A 22,265-nucleotide genomic window follows, 5' to 3' on the forward strand; every position below is an offset into this window, starting at 1 on the left:
CCAATAAAGGGGCAAAAATAAATACGAAGTCATTAGTTAGGAGCAAAAATACTCATAACTTTATCAGAGTTGGCGCAAAAATGACAAATCTATCAAATCCCTTAAATGTTGACTATTTAACTGATACCTAAGCAGAAGTTGACCATTTTTTGTTGACATGGACAAAAAATATTCTCAATTGAAATTCTCTAGATGTTAATTAGTCATTATATGAATATCATGTAAGAAAATATCATTTAACCTAATATTAAATTAAATTGCTTGTTTCTTTATAACAGTGATGAAAACCATTTGAAAATTGTAAACCTATCATAAATGAAATTATTAGGTGTGCTCAGTCTCAATCTTCGATTATATACAACCTATTTCATTATGTTGAATATCATGTTTTGCAGACAAAAAAAAAATGAGTGGAGAGGAAGGGAGGGAGGGAGGGGATGAGATACATGATAATAGAAAAAAAATCATATAACATAGATTTTGATGAATTGGTCACTTATTATTGGTACTCATGTGATGATTGATTAATATCTGTAAAAATTTATTTGAAAATATTTTTGTTTTACAGTAAAAAAGTAATCAACTTTTGTTTAAATATTAGCTAAATAGTCAATACTTAAGAAATTTGATAGATTGATTCTTTTTGCACCAACTCTAATAATATTATGGTATTTTAATATGTCTGCTCTTAGCCAATGACTTTGGGGGTATATTTGCCCCTTTATTAGTCCACGTCAGTAAAAATTGATATGTGACATGCACAGTTAACATTTAACAGTCAAAGTTAATAGTATTATATCAAAATTAACGGTCTGATCACTTTTGCATTCACTCATGTAATATTATGGATACTTTTATAATTTTTTTCACTTTAAAATACTGAATGTCTCTAATTAATTACTTTATGAATATACTTGTCCTTTTTTTTTTTAAATGTAATATAGTTCATGTAATTGACTTTACATGGTAAGATAAAACTTTATGTTATAGCATCAATGTTCTAATTTCAAAGAACGAGGCTAGAGGTTTACTGCTTGAACTTGTTCCCCTTGAATTCAAAGGAGGTTAAACCAGCCTTCTCGAATTGAACTCACCACCTACCAGTACAAGAGATTTAACTTTAAGCTCCACTTTAAAAAATTTAAAAATATACAAGTAATAGCTCCATGTACCATACTCCTCTAATTTTATTTATAAAATAAAAAATATTAATATTAATTTTATTTTAAGAGCACTTCATTATTATATATGTTTATCTTTTTATTTCTGCACTTATTAAATATTAAGATAAGTTATTAAAAATAATTTTTTTTTCTTTATGATGGCAGAGATAAAAATATATTAAATTTTACAATAAAATTCATAAAATTTAAGTTTTTTTTAATTTAATGATACATAATAAAATTAAAAAAATAATTTATAAATAAAATTGGGAGGCGTTTTTTTTATCATTTTTTTAGGCTTTTTCAAGGACAGATAATTGATGGTTGGAGTCATTAATGAGTCCTGTGACTCGATCTTGGATTCAGACACCGCGAGTCTGGAAATCCTCTTAATTTCTAGCGAACAATGTTGTCTTGTCTTCTTCTTCTTTTTCTTTTTTATAAAAAAATATTGTCTTATCTTCCACTAGTCCGTTTTTTTTTTTTTGCTTGAATAATAATAATGATAGTTGCTCTTTCCATTTAATGAGGATTAGATTACCATTGACATATTTTTTCACGTCTTTCCAACCAAAACTCATCTTTTTTGTGGAGATTACCATTAACATTTCTATGAACACCATGACCTCAAATCTTGTTTAACTAACAGCAACAATTGATAAAATTACATTTTGAATGGCTTAAACAACACTCTCAAAATGTCATTAATTTTTTATCACAATTTTTCTTTTTTATTGTTCATTATATATGTTGATAATAGAAAATATATTATTAAAGTATGTATATTAAGTAAAAGTTAAAGTTAAAAATTTAATAAATTTTTTCTTAATTATAATAAAATATATTAAAAGTGATTTATAATTAAAATCAAAGAAATAAATAGACTGTCTTTTTCATAAATAAACTGATTAAAATAAAAATTATTTCCTCCCAACTATAATATAAGTTATCCTTGAGAAACTTATAAGACATAGGAGACGTTATTTTTTTTTTTCAATTACACATTGCTTTATTGAGTAATTAATGAAATTATTTTAAATAAGTTAAAATATTATATTTATTATGGTCAAAAACTCAATTGAAAAAATGTAAAAGTTTTAAAAAATAATCTTTTAACTAATTTTTTACAATGTAAATTAATTAACAAAAATAATAAAAATTACCTTCATTTCTTATCATTAGGATCAGGGACGGTGCCAAGACTTTGAATTATAGGATGTAATATTTTTAAAATTATTAATTGAAAAATAATGAAAAAAATTTTGAATTTAAAATTATTAAAATTAAGTTAAGGTGTGTAAAATATTTGAATCAAGAGGTATAAAATATTAAAATCTATGAACATTTTGTTTTATATAATTTTTCTAAATTTAAGGGTGTGCATTTGCCCCCATGATCATGATTAGGATCAGAATTATTGAAGGTTTTCTGACATCATCTTCACACAAGTCCAGAACAATTGAACGAAACCGAACTCTAATAACTATATCTATATCTATAAAATTTGGTACGTCTGATGAACAGTGAATGAACAAAAATGCCCCCAGTTTTTCCCTTTTTTTTTAACTTCTGCCATTGCAGCACTGTCCATACGCCAGACTTTTCTTTTGTTTTATTTTTAATATTTTGTGAATCTAACGTTTCCTTTTTTTTTTAAAATATTTTCAGATGGGTACGGTACTTCTACTTGAAAATAAGAAAAAAATATTTTATCTATTTTTATCTTAATTAACAGTACATCTCTTTTATTTTTTAAAACTTATATGAATATTTTTTAGTATGAATAGTTACTACCTAACCATTAGTTGACCATTAAGTTATATATATTAGACTAAAATACTCTTATTTAAATATAAATGTTGTCCAAAAATCATTTAAATTACCAAAAAATAATTTTTTATTATTTAAATGTATTTATTTTGCAACTTTTTTTAAAAAATTAAATATATATATTGACTAAAAAAAATATATTCAAAGATGCAGTGTATGGACTCAATAAAAAGAAAGATAAATAAAATAATTTTTAATAATTTGAAGTAATTAAACCAGTTTAAATAAACTCAAAAATTAAAGACGTTAAGAATTATGTTTGACTATAAAATTTTTATATTCTCAGATATTTTAAATTCGATATAAATTAAAGCTCTAAGGTTAATAGAGAGAATGTAATATTTAATAAACTTGATTTTTAAAAAAATTGAAGAAGTGTGGTTTAAAAAAGTGATATGTAGGACCTACCATTAAAAATATGAGTGAGATCTATATTTATAAATTTTAAAAATTTAAACTGTAACACCCTCAAATTTACAGACCGATTTTTCACAAGTTATTAATTCAACAAATCCTTTTTTTTATTTTTTTTTTCATTGAACCCTTATCATGGTAGAAAAATTTCTACCACGATACATTCAAGACAATATACCACAGGTCTTAAAATATCTAAAAAAAACAATTAGAACCATGAGGGACAGACATGATCCTCATAGCATGTTATTCAAATCAGATCATAAATCAAGAGGGACAGACATAATCCTCTTGGTCATATAAATACTTTTAATAAAAAGGATTAGAGTTTATATGCTTCACAAAGAAGATATGTCCTAAGTTGGCACAAGATACATTGTATAATCTAAAATAAGAGGCAACGTAAAAGATGGTGTCTCATACACTACAGTTACACCTCTTGTGCTTTCTCGGCCGGACTTGCTCCTGTAAAAATATTAACCACGGGGAATGAGACTTAAAAGTCCCAGTAACCAAAAATTAATATGTAATGATGCATGCGGATGTAACTAATCATGCGATTGCTAAGTGGGCACACAAAACATTTAACCGAACAATATTTTCAAACAAACCGAACAAGTATTTAATTACATGACTGCACCTTATATCCTCCTTTCACCATGCTCGGACGCCAAATCACCCAGCCAAAGGTGAGTTGGACCAAGCAACACGCCACTCATTGGGTCCAATGAGGGCTTACCACGTGGTAATAATTAACCGAATAGAAATTCCCATTAACACCATACATTAAAATACCCTGACAAGTCATGCATCATTCAAATATCCAAACAGAAATATATCTGAACAATAATAGCTCATCATGATAAACAAAAATAAATTTTTAACCCACTTGGCAATAATTTCAAACAAGTATATACAGTATTTATTTTCAATAATTCATAATTTTTTCAAACAACAAAACAACACATAACCATTCACAAACACACTCATCACAACACATTAATAATGGTTTACCTTGTGTCTTGAATAACAAGTTCCCCTTCACAACTCCTTTTTCACCACTATCTTTGTCAATATAATCTACATAATTATTTCACAATACTATATATTAATTTTACATTAAAATAAATAACTCTAATTTAAAGAGTTAGAAAGTCTTAAATCTATAGTCCATATTAACACTAATTTAAGATTTATGCCTCATTTAACTTCCTAAATTCTTTTCTAAAATTCTCGTACCCTAATGAACTATTTTTTTTATCCTCAATTCACTTCTAGTATCACAATTTCATCCTTCTACATTCTAAAAATTCATCCAAAAATAAATTAAAAATTTTAGAATTATCCTGAAGCCTCAAATCACCTTTCTATAACCTCAAAAATACCTATTCATACTTAAATAAATATTTAATAATCATAGGTTTATCCCTACGTCTCAGATTCCACATAAATTCAACCATATAGATCTAGATTTTAACTCAAAAATTCTTAAACATGAGTTTCAACCTCAATAAAATATTCTATAATATTTATTATATCCCTAAGAATTTTAACCTATATTTTTAATCCATCATATCATCAGATTAACTATCCTATAGAAAAATCCTAATCAAAATATTTACTCTATCCTACAAAATAATCATATCACTAGAAAGCTAATATTATTTAGAAAATAACTATAAAATTAATTTTGTAATTAAATAAATTTTTAAATGCTAATCTAAACAGGAAAGTTAGAACATACCTGAAGAAAAAGAAAATAATCCCCCTTGTGAGAAAACGCCGAGCAACGTGAGAGGAAGGGAGAAAAATAATATAAAAATGGGATTGTGAGTCCCAAAATTATATTAAAAAAAACTATAGGTTTGAATTTAATTATTCAAACCTTTGGGCCAAAAGTTGCAATTTTCTCTAAATTGCATCTTAGCCTCTCATGCTTCCTAATGCACACACCCCCTCCTTTTTATACATGAAGGCACCTCTTCTCTTCCCTCATCTAACCAATGTGGGACTTAGAAACAACAACCTTCCACCCCCTTTTTTTTTATTCCTTCTACCTTCTCTCTCTTTTTTTTTTCAACACATACATAAAAAAAATTATTTATGTATTATATCTTAACTAAATATTGCTTATGTGGTTTTAAATTTAAATTTTTAAATTCATAATTAAATACCTAACCATAATATTATTTCTAAATAACCTCAAATAATATAAATTCCTATTATTATCATTTTTTTTTCTCAAAACCTAAATTCCACAATTTCTTTATTATATAAAAAATCAGGATGTTACATAAACAAGGTGAAAAAATAATAAGATTTTTATTTTGAAAAATCGTGTAGGATTTTGTACTAAAAATTAATGATGAATATAAGATTTTTAGTAAAATAATAGGTGTTAGATATATAAAGAATTTTTTATATATTCCCTTCATTAAAAATATAAAGTATTTTTTGAAGGGTTGGATATTAAAAAATATAAGATATTTTTAATATTTTAAGGTGTAATTATTATCCTTTTTCTAAAAATAACGCTATTAAATAAATTATTTTATATTTATTTAGAGTGAAACACTCTATTAAATAAGGATAAATATAAAAAAATGAAATTTGTTTGAAGACAAGTAATCACTTTATTAAGGTTGATATTTAAATAAAAATAACTTATATTTTTTAATAAAGAGAGTATCTATATCTATATAAAAATAATTTTTTTTAAATATTTAGATTTATTTTTATTCTCAAAAACTAAACTATTTCCCATCACACAGGGCATAAATTTAATTTGTTTAGAATTTAGAAGTCACATTATAGAAGCTTTTTATATATGTTTACATTTATAAGTTATTTTGAAAATTTATTGAAGCAATTAATATTTTTTAATAGTGTCCTTAGCATGAATATTGTTAGTGATCGATGTGGGAGAGGAATAAGATTAAGAAGTTGCATTTAATTATGGGTTTTTAACCTCCTACCTATGCTATATATATAGCAGCAGATGAGTTCACACAAATTAATCCCAGAATTCTTGCATCTCCAAGCCCTTAGATTAATGAAAGAAATCACACAATAATCAGTTGACAGGTCTTGGTCCCCCCCTCTCAGGGGACCAAATTCTTTTCTTCTTTTATTTTCATAGAGGGCAAGATTTAATTATAAATTTTTTATGGCTTCAAACATTTAGAAGTTGTTAAATATTTGGAGGGTTAAATAACAATTTGAATATTAAATTATGGGTTTAGGGTTATCCAGAAACGTAAAATCATTTTTAATGTAGTGTTATTCTTTAACTTTTAAAAATGACGTGATATCATTCATACATTTAATAAACTTTAACTTTAATCATTAATTTATAAAAAAATGACAGAAAAAAATAAAAAATATTTGTTGTTTCTTTCTAGAGAAAATAATAAGAAAATATTTTTAAATTATATAACTGACATTTTAATCCTTCAAAATATCATAATTTTTTTTAAAATTTTTATAAATTTTTTATTATTAAAAAATAATATAAATAATTAAATTACTCTTAATTCATTTATCAATTTTTATTAACAGGTTTTATTTTAAAATTTACAACTTTTTTTTAATAAAATCGCAAGAATTCAACAGCACTTTATTAGTTTGTATTTAAAATTTTGATATTTTTTAAATATTATAAATATCAATTGTTATTAATAAATTTTATTTTATAATTCACAACTTTTTTTTAAATTGCAAGAATACAATAATAATTCATTAGTTTGCATTTAAAATTTTAATATTTTTCAAGTGTTGCAAATATTAATTATTATTAATAAATTTTATTTTAAGATTTACAATTTTTTCTTTTAAAATTGCAAAAATGCAACAACAATTAATTATTTATATTAATTTTTTAATAATAAAAAAGTATCTAAAATTTTATAAAAATTATGATATTTTGATAGATTCAGACGTTATTTATATAATTTGAAACAAAAATTATTATTATTTTTTTTATAATTTTTATTTTTTTAATAATTTTTGGACCCCTCGAAAAGATGCATGTGAACATTCAAGTGCAACGTCAGACACACACAGAGATGAGAGATCTAAAGAGGGCCCCTGGGTAGATATTACGTACGCGTCACTATTGCATGTACTACGCGTTTTTATTTTATGACATGACAGGGAACGAACAAGGATTGAAGGATTTAAAAATAAATAAATAATTGTAAAGTTTTGAAAACAAATGGAATCACTAGTAAAATCAAAAACGCAAGTAACAACTTGGTTTCACATTTTAAAAGCTTTGTAAATATCGAAATTTAATTGTAATAATTAAAAGATTCAGGTGTAAATGTTGTAAATATGGAAAGATTAGTTAGAAATCAGTTATATATAATAAATTTAAAAATATTTGTAAATTGCAAAAATTTTGTTGAAAAGAAAGACAAAGAAGAAATATAAATTATAGAAGTAGTTTTGTTTGAAATAACTAAGATCTAATATAAAAGCATTTAAGGGCGAGAATGATATTTATTTACAAAAATATGTCTGTCATTATATTTGCAAATTTTTTGTATGGGAATAAATGGTTAAAACAAAATTTTACTTCAATCACCCATTAAATATTATTAATTAATTATCTAAAACTAGCTTTTTAGGTGGCCAAAATTAATGAACGTTTCAAATATTTCCATGTAATTAATAAAATTAATAAATATGATAAATTAAAGTTCGAAACCAAGCATATAAAGTATTTACATGCAATTGAGACCTATAAAACATAAGTTAACTCATTTAATAAGTGTCTTGTGTGAAGTGGCACAATAATACCGATGTAATCAAATGGCAGTTAAATATTTTATTATTAAATCTCAAATCTTTTGAAAAAACAATGTGTGTAATAAGTGTTTCAATTGTAATGATTGTTTTTAATTTTTTTTAAAAAATACATTTTAATAATTTGAGTAGACTTAAACCACACCACAAGTCCAATATAAAATTATTGAAACCTTGATAAGGTACAACTAGCAATTGCTACAGCCATAAATTCAACTCCTTCAAAGTCACTTGCTATACATTGTTCTTTCATCCAACGATCAAATCAAAAGGAAAAAAAATCATTATTCATTCACATCAAAAGATGAACAATCATTCTCATCAAAAGCCTCATATTGTTTGTTTCCCATTCCCAGCACAAGGCCATATAAACCCTTTCATGCAATTAGCTAAACTCCTTCATTCCCATGGCCTTCATATAACCTTCATTAACACTGAGTTCATCCACAAACGCTTAGCCAAGTCCTTCGGTCCAGACTTTGCCAAGGGCTTACCGGGCTTCAGGTTCGAGATGATACCGGACGGTTTGCCGCCGTCAGAGACGGATACTACACAGGATATTCCGGCACTCGTTGATTCAACAAGGAATCACTGCTATGCTCCGTTTAAAGAGTTGATGGGGAAGCTATTGGACTCATCACCTCCAGTTAGCTGCATAATCGCTGACGCAAATATGAGCTTTGCAGAAAAAGTTGGAAATGAATTTGGAATACCAGAGATTCGGTTTTGGACTGCCTCAGCTTGTGGCTTGTTGGGATATTTGCAGTACGATGAGCTTGTTCAAAGAGGCATTTTACCATTCAAAGGTGATTTTTACCACTCTTTTTAATTTCTCTCTCCCACTAGAAGTTGAATAATTAGAATTCTTGTCCAATTGACGGTCAGTACAGAATATGAAATTGCTGGATAATAATAGCTATCAAAATATGAAATTGCTGGATAATAATATCATTTCAAAATATGAATTGGCTATCACTCCTTTATTATTATACTCATGTCAGTCAAAACTTTAGAAGTTTATGTTCTATTGTATTTTTAAACATGATAGCTATTTTTACTTCAGAAATATATTCCTGTAATAATTTTTAAATGATTAAGGGATCATGAAGATAGCTAGGATAGCTGGTGGTCATCCGAGAGAGGTGAATTAGGTTGTTTACCTTAATTTAAAACAATCAAATATAATTTTGCAGCAAACTCAGTGACTGATTTTCAAAAATAGAGCAATCAATAATTAGGATTTTTGATTGTCCACCACTTGATTATAGAAACTTTATGATTTTAAACATGATTTGATTTCTGTCTTATTCCATAGTCTTGCATTAAAAAAACCAAAACAGCAAACAGAATTCTCCTGGTCAGCTTGCCAACCACTTGGGATCTTTAAATATGTATATCCAATTCCTTAGATTTCCGTCAAGATTTTTCATTTATTTTGCAAGATTAAAGTAAGCTGTTCTTGCCCCTGCAATCACAAAACTCACCAAGCATCTTAAACCAGCAAGGTTCGTCCTCTTTACAATAAGAGTAATTCCATCATGAGTCCTACTCAAAGATCCTTAATTTATCTTAGAATAAACTCTTGAGGAAAGAGAAGAAATAGAATATAACTTTTATAAAGAGTAAATGTGACAATGGGAGCACCCCCGACGTAGTTGAGAGAAGTAAATGAAGCTTGAATGAAAATAATGTTTATTTTAAGCATTTGGGTTCTCTACTTTCTAAATTTCTTAACTCGAATGAAGCTCATGTTTATAGATTTAAAGGGTTTATAACTATTAACAACAATCCGAAATTTAAGTAACAGCAGAAAGACAGAAGACACTCAAAGACAAAATGTTCAGAATGAAGAGACAACACAACAACAACAACAACAACAAGCCTTTATCCCACTAGGTGGGGTCGGCTACATGAATTGCAAGACGCCATTGTGCTTTTTCAGAATGAAGAGAAAACGTCCTATTTATAGATAGTCCATTAGCCTCTTTTTTCATGACTTATTAGGTCCTTATTAATGCTAAGCCCATTCATTTCATAACCCTAAGAAAAAAAACAATTCTAAAAATAAAATCAGTGTGAGTACGTCTCGAAAATAGAAAAGAAAAATCATATAAAACAATGAAAAAAAATAATACAAGTATTTAAAGAGGAAAAAGAAAAAGAAAAACCTGCTAACTAATGCCTATTTCAGCTTTCGCACAGACTGGGGATCTATCCTATGTATCTGTCTAAATACAACCTCTAACAATAGGCAAAAACATATTGTAAGTCTCTTACAAATCAAATCACATTATATTCTTCACATTTTAAGGCTCTTATGAAGAATATTTAATGACGGTATAATTAAAAAAATGTATAATTTTTTAAAAGATTAAGATTTCAAGTAACTTATTTTTATTATAACTGTGAAGCAGTGACCGATACTCTATATTGTGGACTAGAGGGAGTACTATTTTATCTTCCTTTTCTAGCATGGGATTAGAAGCAGTTTTTGCCCTATCACATGTTGCAATTTGCCTATTCTCATGGATAACTTTTTGAACCTTTCAGATGAAAGTTTTGCCAATGATGTTACCTCAGATACAGCTTTAGATTGGGTCACAGGAATGGAAAATATTCAAGTAAAATACCTTCCAAACTTTACAAGGTTAACAAGCTCATTACATAACTCATTGCTTGATTTCAAAGCTTCAATATCAAAAGATTGCATCACATCATCTTCCATCATCATTAACACATTCCAAGAATTGGAAAGTGAAGCTCTTAAAGTCATCATGACCAAGAACCCAAATGTGTACAACATTGGCCCACTTCACTTGCTCAGTAGGAACCATTTCATTCAAGAGAAGAAAAATGAGTTCAAATCGTGTGGATCAAGCCTACGGCAAGGTGACACAAAATGCGTCCATTGGCTAGACCAGTGGAAACCTTGCTCAGTCATTTATGTGAATTATGGAAGCATAGCTACCATGACTGAGCAAAACTTGAAGGAATTTGCATGGGGATTAGCAGACAGCAAGCATCCATTTTTGTGGATAGTAAGGTCTGATTTGGTCAAAGGTAAGACTAAAACATCAAATCTTCCTAAAGAGTTCTTAGATGAGATCAATGATAGAGGATACATCACAAGTTGGTGTCCTCAAGAACAAGTTTTGGCTCATCCATCCATTGGGGTGTTTCTGACACATTGTGGATGGAATTCTACATTGGAGAGTATATGTCAAGGTGTGCCTATGATTTGTTGGCCTTCTTTTGGTGAGCAACCAACAAATTGTTGGTTTGCCTGCACAAGATGGGGCATAGGGATTGAGGTCAAGCATGAGGTAAATCGAGAAGAGATAGCTGCTATTCTGAAGGAAGCAATGGAGGGAGATAAGGGGAAGGATATGAGAAGAATGAGTTTGGAGTGGAAGAAAAAAGCAATGGAAGTTACTAATGAAGGAGGATCATCTTATAAGGATTTCAAAGGTTAATGCAAGAGAGACTCTTTGTGACAATGAAAGGTTCTGCACAGGTGTAGTACATGTTTGAGTTTCTCTTCACTAGTTTGGGACTCAATCAAGTATGCTTCTGAATTCCCTATTGAGAGATGGCTGTGTACATGATGAGTCCTATTCTATTTTTTTTAAAACCTATTTTTCTGAGCATTTTACTTAAATTTGTCATCTTAGGGAATCTATGCAACATACTAAATAGAGATGAATCTTATTCATCTGTTTCTAGCTTTTGTTCTTTAAACTTCAATTGAAATTCAATTTAGAAGATCTTGATCCCCATCCATCTCTTGAATCGAATATATCTCAATTAAATCTAAAATGATAACATCCATACATCCTTGGTTATTTTGTCTTGATTTTGTCTTTCCTTGCATAGTTCCTTGTTGTGGCCTTATATTATATTCCTATAAAAGTGCTCCTTTCAATAATTAAGGATTTGTTAACTTTACTTTGATTCAAAAAGTTAATTAGTTATAATAAGTTAATATTATTAATAAATTTCTAGAATCAATTTCAATAGAAGTTTGTTAAAATAGAGGATATGTAATTATTGAGTTAGTTATTAGTTGTTTAACAAGTTTGAAAATAAAAAAATGTTGCCAAGTTATAAAAAAAAACCTTAATGAAGTATGTTAACAAGGATAGAAGGAAGTGTATGTGCATACATACATAATATAACAGCTGACTTGCCTCCGATCCTGAACGAGACTGGATTAAAGATGTCGATGATTCTATCAATAGTACTTGACATGCTTCTTGGGGGCTTATCAAAGACAATGAAGGAAGATGGAAATGCATTTTTCAAAAAAAAAAAAAACTTAGCTACAAGCTAATCATGAAATTAAAGTTGAACTCTTGGTTTTGCACGAGGACTTACAGTTCTGTTGACTTCAAGTTTTCAGGAAAATTAAGATTTGTTTTGATTCCTTGGAGTTTATTTTTTTGAATAATGAACATCCATGACAAGAACTTCTAACTTTTAACATTGTGCAAGATACCAAAAGATTCTTGATAAAGGATTAAGAGGTTACATATGGACATGTTTATAGATAAGCGAAACTCTTGCACCAACTATATTGCTATAATTTTGCTTATGGAATCAGCAAGAAGGTGTGTTTGGATTTCAATTAGAAAAAATTGATCATAGAAAACATTGATTATTAGAACATGATGATGTTTGGACAAATTTTTAAAAATTAATTTTGATAAATTAAATTTGTTTGGATGATTTTTTGAGAATCAATTTTAAATATGCAAATAAATAATATAAAAAAAAGGAGCCAAATGGAGTTTTGCAAATAAAAAAAATTTCAGCTTTTCTAAAATAAAGTTTTTCAAGTCAAATAAAGTTTTATAAAATGAGAGTGTTTGAATAAATTTTTATAAAATCATGATTTTAATTTCATAATTAATTTTCAATGGGTATCCACTGGCCCAAAGTCGATAATTCTGAAGGATCCACCTTAAGATTGCGTTAATTTATAACTTTGTTTGGAATTGATTCGTCCTTCTTGGATTTGTTCCCTTTTCCTGGTAATCGTAAAAAAAGAAAAGTAAAAAAAAAAAAAAATCTGACCTATTGAAACCAAACAGGCTTGGCCCTCCTTACTAATCTTCCACGTGTCTATATGTGGTTTTGTTGAATTCGTACATTGCCAGAGCTGCTTGTCTTCCTCGATTATTTTGGATCAGACTCTGACATATCTTTTCAATCATGACCAAATTTGACAAGGGAAATGTGTTGTTTCGTGCGTGGGTTTATCATACGTATCCTCAACAATGTTTTCATATAAGCAATGCATATGTTAAAAAGAAAAAAAACAGAGAGAGGAGAATTTCATTTAAAGGTGACTAGGAAAACTTAATCATTCATGGATCTCAAAAAACCCTTAAAACTTCAGTTCAGTCCAAAAAAAAATTTAAATAATTTTAATAGTAAAAATATCAAATTATTCTTCAGTTACTGTACAGCATCATTAGTATTGTATTGGCTGTTGGGTCTCAAATATTTATCAATTCACCTCTGGCCACGTGGAGCATTCAAGGAGGGACACCTGTACTGTGGGCTTCCAATCCAATGATCCGCGGGTGTTACTGTTATATTCATAAGCTCGTTGTGTATTCATCATATTAACGTCTTTCAAATTCACTGAGGGAAATTGTTAAGATAGACTATGGGATAAAGTTATTTGAGAAAAAAGATTCAGGTCGTTCAAGTAATTAAGGTTCTTTTACACTCTCTCCATCTCTATATATATAAAAAATTTTAATCAAATCATGCAAATTAATAAAATTAATTATTTATTTAAAAATATAGCAACATTTTAATTTTTCTTTTAATTATTGTAAATAAAAATTAAATTTTTTTAAAGTAAATTAATGAGAATACTTATCTTTTTTTTTTTTCAATGTAATAAGAATATAATGATTCATTTATTAAAAAAATATATCAACAACTTCTTATATATAAAGACAGGGTAACTAAGTTTTAAGAGAAAATGTTCATTTAAAAATAGTCTCATTCGAGCTCTATATTACATCTCAACCTATCACATTTTGGCATGTTGGGCCCGTGGGTTTGTCGCATATTGTCATCTCTATTCTCTTCCTCCCTTAGACAATTTCCTTCCGTGAAGTTATTAATAATGTTTTCGGTTATAATAGTTCTAGTTGGTCATGAAATACTTACACCTTTTTGGGCCCTTAACACTTCTTTCACCTTCAGGCCCAACGTTTCTTTTTGGGCCCGACCCATTCTCTTGGCCTCTCTTTCTCTCTCACACAACGGACTCCCTCCCTCCCTCCCTCCCTCACACACGCGCACACACAAACACTCAGAGACAAAGTGGTTTCAAATCAGAAATATGCCAAAGATTAATTACAACAAAGAAACAAAGCAATTAAAGGAAACAAGAAATTGAACGTGAAAGCTTTGAGCCAATGCTGGCTTCTAATTTTTGAAATATTGTCATAGGCACATCAAAGCTTATACCTACATTTATTAGGAAACAGATAAGCAACACATGACGTTCTTGAAATATTATTTCGATTAACTTTTTTCTTTCTTAATTGAGATCCATCTCACACTTATTATGAAGTTATTCCATATATAAGAAATTCCTTTTTAAAAATTATAGGGCGAATTTGAAAATTTAAATCATTCCAAGCTATATATAATAAGAAAGGAACTAATTAATTAATTATAAATGACTGGGGCTACATCATCTGATGATCGATCTTTATTCTTTGCCCATTGATCACTCTTCTAAATTAAGATATGCATATGCATTGTATACGTACTACTACTTTACAAAAGAATGAAAAACAAATCTTATGAAGATGTGGAATATATAATATTTAAAGCAAAGATTACATAAAAAGAAAGGAATGATACAGTTTAATTAATCATATATATAGGGAAACCTAACAGGAGTATTACAACCTCCCACTAAAAGTAATACGAACCCTCGCTGTGTAAAACTATTTTTATCAATAAAGATGTCATTAGCATTTTTAAAAAAAATAAATATTTTAAAATTTAAATTAGAGATTTTAAAATAAGTCGATTCAATTTTTAATACAAATCAAATCAAGCATTTCTTGATATTTTCATGGGATCCTTAAATGTCATTTCTTCTTTTTCTTTTCATTTATTTTCATTATCATAATTTTCTTACACGCAGGCACAATTATCGTTTACCTAAATTCCATTGAAATAGTAAAAAATGAGGATATATATATATATATATATTGTGAGAGAGAAAGAGAGAGAGAGGACAAGTGGAAGAATGACATAAAGGTCCTAAAAAGGATCAATTAATTTAAATTCAGTCCAAAGTGTTAAACTTTAAAAATTTATAACTCTATCTTATAATTATATTGTGATAAATTTATAATTTATTTTTAAAATTTTAACATGATTAAAAGATAAAAAATTATTTTTTATATTAAAATTTAAAATATAAATTACAAATTTATCATAATAAAAATTAAATTATAAATTCATGATATTTGACATTTAAAATCTAATTAAAATTAATTAATTCTTTTGAGATTTTTTAGTTATTTTCCAGAGGACAAATAGACAGATCCTACCTATGGGAGACCCATACAGAGCCTATATATCTCTGCCACAACGCTTTTTCTTTTCACTTTAATTAAAGTGAACTTCAGAATGTTTCCTTCTCAAGAATCGAACAAAGAAGCAGTAAAGAGACACCTTTGTTCTATATATATATATATATATATATGAGGCGATTTGGCCCAAGAATTGAGTTGAGAGGTAGTCTGAGATCTGAGAGACAAGACACCTTAGCTTAGCTTTGTTCTTGGCAGTTCTTAAGGGTGAGAAGCAATCCTTTTATCTATCCCGTTGTGTTTTCAGCATTGAGAAAGGCCAATGCCTCTGGAACCAGAAAGGAGAAGATGCTATTCTTCACTGTAATCATTCACAGAAAACACTTTATATTTGGTGCCCAAATATCAGAAAGTGTTGTCTCAGAATGTCACAGTGAAGAATGGTATCGCCTCGTCTCTTTTTCCAGAGGTTTTAGTCCTTCTTACTACAGCAAACGTAATGGAGGTAGAGGAAGGCTTGGTTTTCACCATTGATAACAGCAAAGATCACCCCATCACAAGTATGTCTCTTCATGTAAGCTTGTTTCAAATCCTCTGCGTCGTCGTTTTAGCTGAAACCAGCATGCAAGCATCATTGAAATGTGGTAACTCTGAAACTTGTAGATGGAATTCTCCACTTTATTTATCTTTCGTTTGAATCATCTCATATTCCCTATATATATAAACGCCTTTGATGTTATAACTTTCCACTATATTTCAGTTTGCTTTTAATTTTGCAAAGTTTCCTTTTATTCATCTAATTAACATTGTTAGTTTCTTTCATGGAAGATATTGACATTGAAATTTTAAATGCTGAGAAATAATTCATAAATGATTATTTTTATACTGATCATTGCTATTTTTGAAACTAACTTAATATATGTCAGTACACTTGAAAATGTTTTGTATCGCAGGGTTCAACCCTTATACACTTTTGTTGTATTTCTATTTCGTGTATCGATGGGTTCCGTTTGCAAACACTTTTTTTTTCCTTTCTTTTGCTGTATTTCTATTTCGTGTAACGTCGTGTTGAGCCCATGCACACTCATTTTGTACTAATATTATTATATTGTCTAACTTGCATCTTAACATTTGGGAAAATTGCAGTAACGGATCCTAGAAGCTGATTTTTGATTGATATAGAAGTCAGCAGGTTAATGACTTTGACACTCAAATCCTCGCACATATCTAGATGATTTTACACTAACAATTATTTTGGCACACTTTGACATCCAATAAGCTAAAACTAGACCTGCTAATTAGGTTAAGTCAAGTTTGTTTAAATCAGGTTTAGAATACTCATACATGTATAAAAAAACTTGTATAGTTTAACTTTGTCTGAATACTCGAATTCTTAAATATTATTTATTTTATTTTATTTTATTTATCCATTTTTAATTTTTATATTTAAAAATTAAGATCTTGAAATTTTATCTTATGTAAATTTTATTTTATTAATAATAAAAAAGAATTCAAGTATTTTGGCTAAACTTATTTGGGTTTGAGTTTGGCCCAGATTTTTTCAGTAGCTTGAATAAATTAAAAAAAAAAATTAAAGTCACAAACTTGACTTTAAGATTTTTCGAGCTTATTCAGATCATCAGATTTGATTTAAATTACTTACTCTACTAAAAATCATTTTGGGTTACCCATTGTTTTTGGCATGCTTGTTACAAGTGCTAACTGCAGGATGCCACAAACACGTCAAGACAAAGGAGTTGCTAAAGAGACACATTGACCATGAAGGATCTTCTCGCACCATAAACAGAGAGTTTATGTTGAATTTGATACACTCATTCAAGTTTGAATAATGATGTTTCTATGTTATTGAATTTGATACAAGCTAAGATTGTAGCAACAAAGCAAGCTATATACATATATATATATATAGTCTTAAGAATAACATTAGTTAGATGTGGATAACATTAATTAATTAGATGTGACTTAGATCAGTCTTAAGTCATTTTTCACCTACAATTATATCATAGGCACCGCACACATGTGTACACTCTATCTTGTCAAAATTGTAAGACATTTTCAACTATATTTTGATAAAAAAAAATTCAGTTATTTCCTTAATTATTCTCATGAAAAAATGGTATATCTTTCCCTTTTTCCACTTTATCAATTAGCAAATAATAAATTGAATTAAAAAGAGATCATGAAGAAATAGAATCAGATGATATTCATGTTACGAAAAAAAAGAACACCATAATAAGTACAATAATAAAATTAGAAAAATAATGTATACAAATACTAAGTTTTATATATATATATATATATATATATTCTTTTTTTGCCAACTTTATAATATATATATATATACTGGACTAAGTTCAGTTGGGAGAAAATATATTACTACAACTTAGATGAAAGAAAGTGGGGTGTAAACAAGGCAACGATATAATTTAATAATATGTTTGGAATAATGTGAATTTGGATTTAAAGTGAATCTATCATTTTGATACACAAAAATTTATGAATTTAAATTTGATTCAAATTTAAATTTATTTTAAATTATAATTTCTTTATAAATTTAAATTTTATTTATATTTTGATCATTTAAAATTTTAATCACTTTAAATATATATTTTTTTATATTTTCACTATTAATACATCTATGATTCTAATATCTTTTATCATCTTTTGATAATTAAAAATTAGTTAAAGGGCATTTTTTATTTTTTCTTGACCTGTTAGCCACGCAGATGTCATTTGTATGTCATCTAAACACAAAAATGGATCCCACACTATCCAATTGTATGTCACCCAAGGCCAATATTACTATAATTAATAATTTAAGATATTAGATCCTTTTTCATGAATATTTTAAAAGCAAAAATTGACCTTAAACCATTAAAAAATATAAATAAATTTATTATTTTTGTTTTTTATTTTCATTTCAAATCACAATTATTCTCTCTTATTCATGTAAAACTTTTAAAATTATCCAAACAAAAGATTTTAAATACATAGATTTTAAATATGAGATTTTAAATGTAAGATTTTAAATTTAAAATTCAAATCAAAATTCATCAATTCAAATACTCCCTCCGTTTAAAAATATAAAACATTTTTAACCAAATCTTACTATCAATAAAGTAGTTATCTACTTTCAAACTAACTCTATCTTTTTATATTTATCTCCATTAAACACCCTAAATGAATATAAAGTCATTATCATTAGAGATACTTCTGAAAAAAAGTAATGATTACACATTAAAAGATTAAAAATGTTTTATATTTTTTAACAGAGAAGATATTCTTTGACAATCAATATTGAATGATTTAGTGGTACTCGACCGTTCATTAACCATAAGAAGAGAGAGTAGAGACGAGAGCATATCCCATCCTCACCATCTCCTCATGCTATTGCTTTAGACATGGTTGAGGAATTTACAGAAATCACAGAAGATACATGCCTAGTGTAGGGATTAAATAAAGAAAAAATGATAATAAAATCTCTTTAAAATATATAAATAATAATTGAATCCTTTAAAATATCATAATTTCCTTGAAGTTTTTAAAATTTTTTTATTATTAATAAATTTATATAAATTATCAAATTGCCCTTGTTAAAAATAAATGATTCATAATTTTTCTTATTATATTCGCAACTTTTCTTCTTAAATTCACAATAATATAATAAAAAATCACAACTTTACATATTAAATTTTTTATTTACTATTATATTATTGCGAATATAAAAATGAAAGTTGTTAATATAAGAAAGAAAGCTATGAATCATTTTTTTTCAACAGGATTAATTTAATAATTTATATAAATTTATTAATAACAGAAAAGTCTCTAAAAATTTTAAAAAAATTATAACATTTTAAAGGATTAAATTGTTATTTATATATTTTAAAAAATTTTATTATTATTTTTTTAAAATAAATAAGGCCAATTCTCACTCTTATCAAAACATTCCCTCACAACTAAAGGATGTATAGAAAGATGCGTAGGACAAAATTAAAGATGGGAAATGATGCCAAATCAGAATTAATAAATATGGCTAACATTACGAGAAAGGAACTAAGAAAAGAAAAAAGGAAAAGAAAACGCACGTACATCAATATTTAATTTGAGCCATATGGCTTTGTCACTGGCAATAACGAAAATAGAATTCCAAAATTTAGAATTTATGAAAATTAAATCTCCATTAATATTTTTAAAAAAATTAGTTACAAATCAATTACAAACAAAATTCTCAACTGTAAATTGAAAGTTATATTTAAAATTTAAATATTTTATTTGTAATTAAAATTCTTAAATTGATTACTATCTAAATCTCGAATTATAAACAGCCCAACAAAATATGGATGAACAAAAGGGTGGAACAAAACAAAGCTAAAAAAAGAAAAAGAAAAAGATAAGGAATATGTCCCCCTCCCTTTCTTTCTTTCTTTTTCAAAGTTACGTACGGATTCTTGTGTCAGAATTAAAAAAAAAGAGTACGGATCCCAGTAAGATTTTAAAAAATTGCTACTTTCATAAAAGCACAATGAAAAAGAATCAATGTTCATATATTGATTCCTCAAAAGAAAACAATAACTTTAAATTTTTACATTTTATTTAAGTTTTATCATAAATTTTTATATATTTTTTAATATTTTAAATTTTTATTTTTTAATATTACAAGTATAAAAATCTATAATAAAATTTAAACAAAATGTAAACACTCAAAAGTTACATTTCTTTTAAATTCAAAAAAGAAACATGACCAACATTACAAGGAAGGAACAAACGATTAAAATAAATCAAGAAACGTCCGTGTGAAGTTTGAAGACTAGGACATATATAATAAAAAGGAAAAATTACAAACAACCCTCTTTTAAAAAAATTAATCACAAATAAAAATTAATAACAAGTCTCATTTAACAAAAAAAAATTATGTTCCTATTTTAATAACAACTCGTTTTGTATTGATTTTTATTTATGATTAATTCTCTTAAAAGAAGCTGAATGTAATTTTTACTAATAAAAAAAGCAAAACTGTGATTTGAAATTATCTCTTTATCTCGTCCCTACATCCAACAATTGTTCGACTAAGTCAATAATCTCAATAGTATGTATGTGATACTCGCTAAATTTGAGGATTTGAGACACTCATTGAGTTAATCTGAATCCGTAATAAAAGAGTGTTTTCAAAATTCATTTGAGAATTATATGAAAAAAATATTTATAAATATTTTTCTTATGAAAAATAAGCTTTTTTTTTTTACTTCAGGAAAATAAAGGAAAACATATTTTATGCATCAGAATTGAGAATATATATAAAACAGGAATTATATATAGCAAGAAAGGAACTGATTAATTATAGATAACTGTGATTCATGAGGAATGTCTATGAAATGACACATACAACATCCTATGATCTTTAACCTTTGCAACGTCTCTTCGTCACTCAAACCTTTTTTCATTCTAGGAGCGTCTTCTAATTTCTTTTTTTGTTTTCAATATTTTTCACCTTGTAAAAATATACAGTTAATTCTATCATTAATAAAAGTTAATTGTGACCCAAAAAACTGACAAATTTTTTTTTTTCAAAAATTGTATTAAAGAACCCAAAAAAATTACAAACAAGTACCCAAAAATTACATAAAAGTATCAAGAAAATTTTATTAGTTTTTAAATAATTTTTGAAGTTATTTTTTGATCAACTAACTGTCAAAATTAACTTTTATTAACAATAAGGATGATATTGTACTGTTTTTAAAAGTTAAAAGGGAATATTGCATGGGAAGAGATCTCTTCTTTTCCCCCTTCCTTTTCCCTCTACTTCCCCAATCCTCACAATTCATTAGTTTTATAATTAAAAACATTATTTAAAAAAATGATATAAATGGTAACGATTGAGAAAATGGAGAGAAAAGAAGGAAAAAAAAGAAAAAAACCCTTTTTTTAACATTGCACAAAAAATAAATTTAAGGTTTCAAATATCCTTAGATTTATTGTTTGGAGGGTAATTTGCTCTTTTACTATATGTGTGTGTGTAAAACGTAGTACTGATATAGTTTAGAAAAAGAAAATTTAATCATAAGGTAAAAAAAAAAAAAGTTTAAACCATATTTTATTACGAACAATGGGGAATATTTAAAGCAACGATTACACAGTAAAAGGGGAACTAAATAACTGAAGCGTGTAAGCTATATATAAATATGCAGTTTTAATTTGACACAAGTAGATGAAACAAACAATGACACAGAGAGACACGTTTGTTCTTGGCTGTTCTTAAGGGTCACAAGCAAGCCTTCTTTGGTCTCCATTGTGTTTTCTGTATTAAGAAGGACCAAAGCCTCTGGAACAAGAAAGGAGGAGATACTATTCTTCACTGTGCCATTCACAGAAGACACACTTTGGTATGTGAATTATTTCATGTCCATTCATATTTATTTTGTTCTTGTTCTACAGCTCATATTATCTCAATGGATTATGT

General features: G+C 27.2%; 1 protein-coding gene and 1 long non-coding RNA gene across 2 annotated transcripts; one reads left to right on the forward strand and one right to left on the reverse strand.

Moving 5' to 3' along the window:
• Positions 1–3,599: 3,599 nt before the first annotated feature.
• LOC129295235 (uncharacterized) lies at positions 3,600–5,321 on the reverse strand. The gene is made up of 3 exons (XR_008589534.1): positions 5,152–5,321; positions 4,422–4,487; positions 3,600–3,872 (listed from the first exon to the last, which is right to left on the reverse strand). It is a non-coding gene; the product is annotated as an uncharacterized LOC129295235 (long non-coding RNA).
• A 3,144-nt stretch (positions 5,322–8,465) lies between these two features.
• LOC129295237 (7-deoxyloganetin glucosyltransferase-like) lies at positions 8,466–11,981 on the forward strand. Its single transcript, XM_054933734.1, has 2 exons — positions 8,466–9,019; positions 10,764–11,981. Exons 1-2 carry the CDS (start codon positions 8,518–8,520, stop codon positions 11,684–11,686), a joined length of 1,425 nt encoding a protein of 474 aa, XP_054789709.1. The 5' UTR covers positions 8,466–8,517; the 3' UTR covers positions 11,687–11,981.
• Positions 11,982–22,265: the final 10,284 nt, after the last annotated feature.

This window comes from Prosopis cineraria, unplaced genomic scaffold, assembly GCF_029017545.1.
Source record: "Prosopis cineraria cultivar Desert tree isolate PC_DT_omini unplaced genomic scaffold, ASM2901754v1 PC75, whole genome shotgun sequence".
In the NCBI taxonomy this organism is placed as follows: Eukaryota; Viridiplantae; Streptophyta; class Magnoliopsida; order Fabales; family Fabaceae; genus Prosopis; species Prosopis cineraria.

Excerpts from the sequence above, each read along its gene's own strand:
- LOC129295237 (XM_054933734.1), top strand. The coding sequence starts at position 8,518 with ATGAACAATCATTCTCATCAAAAGCCTCATATTGTTTGTTTCCCATTC. Across the intron at positions 9,020-10,763 it reads AGGCATTTTACCATTCAAAG|ATGAAAGTTTTGCCAATGAT; the intron begins GTGATTTTTACC and ends TGAACCTTTCAG.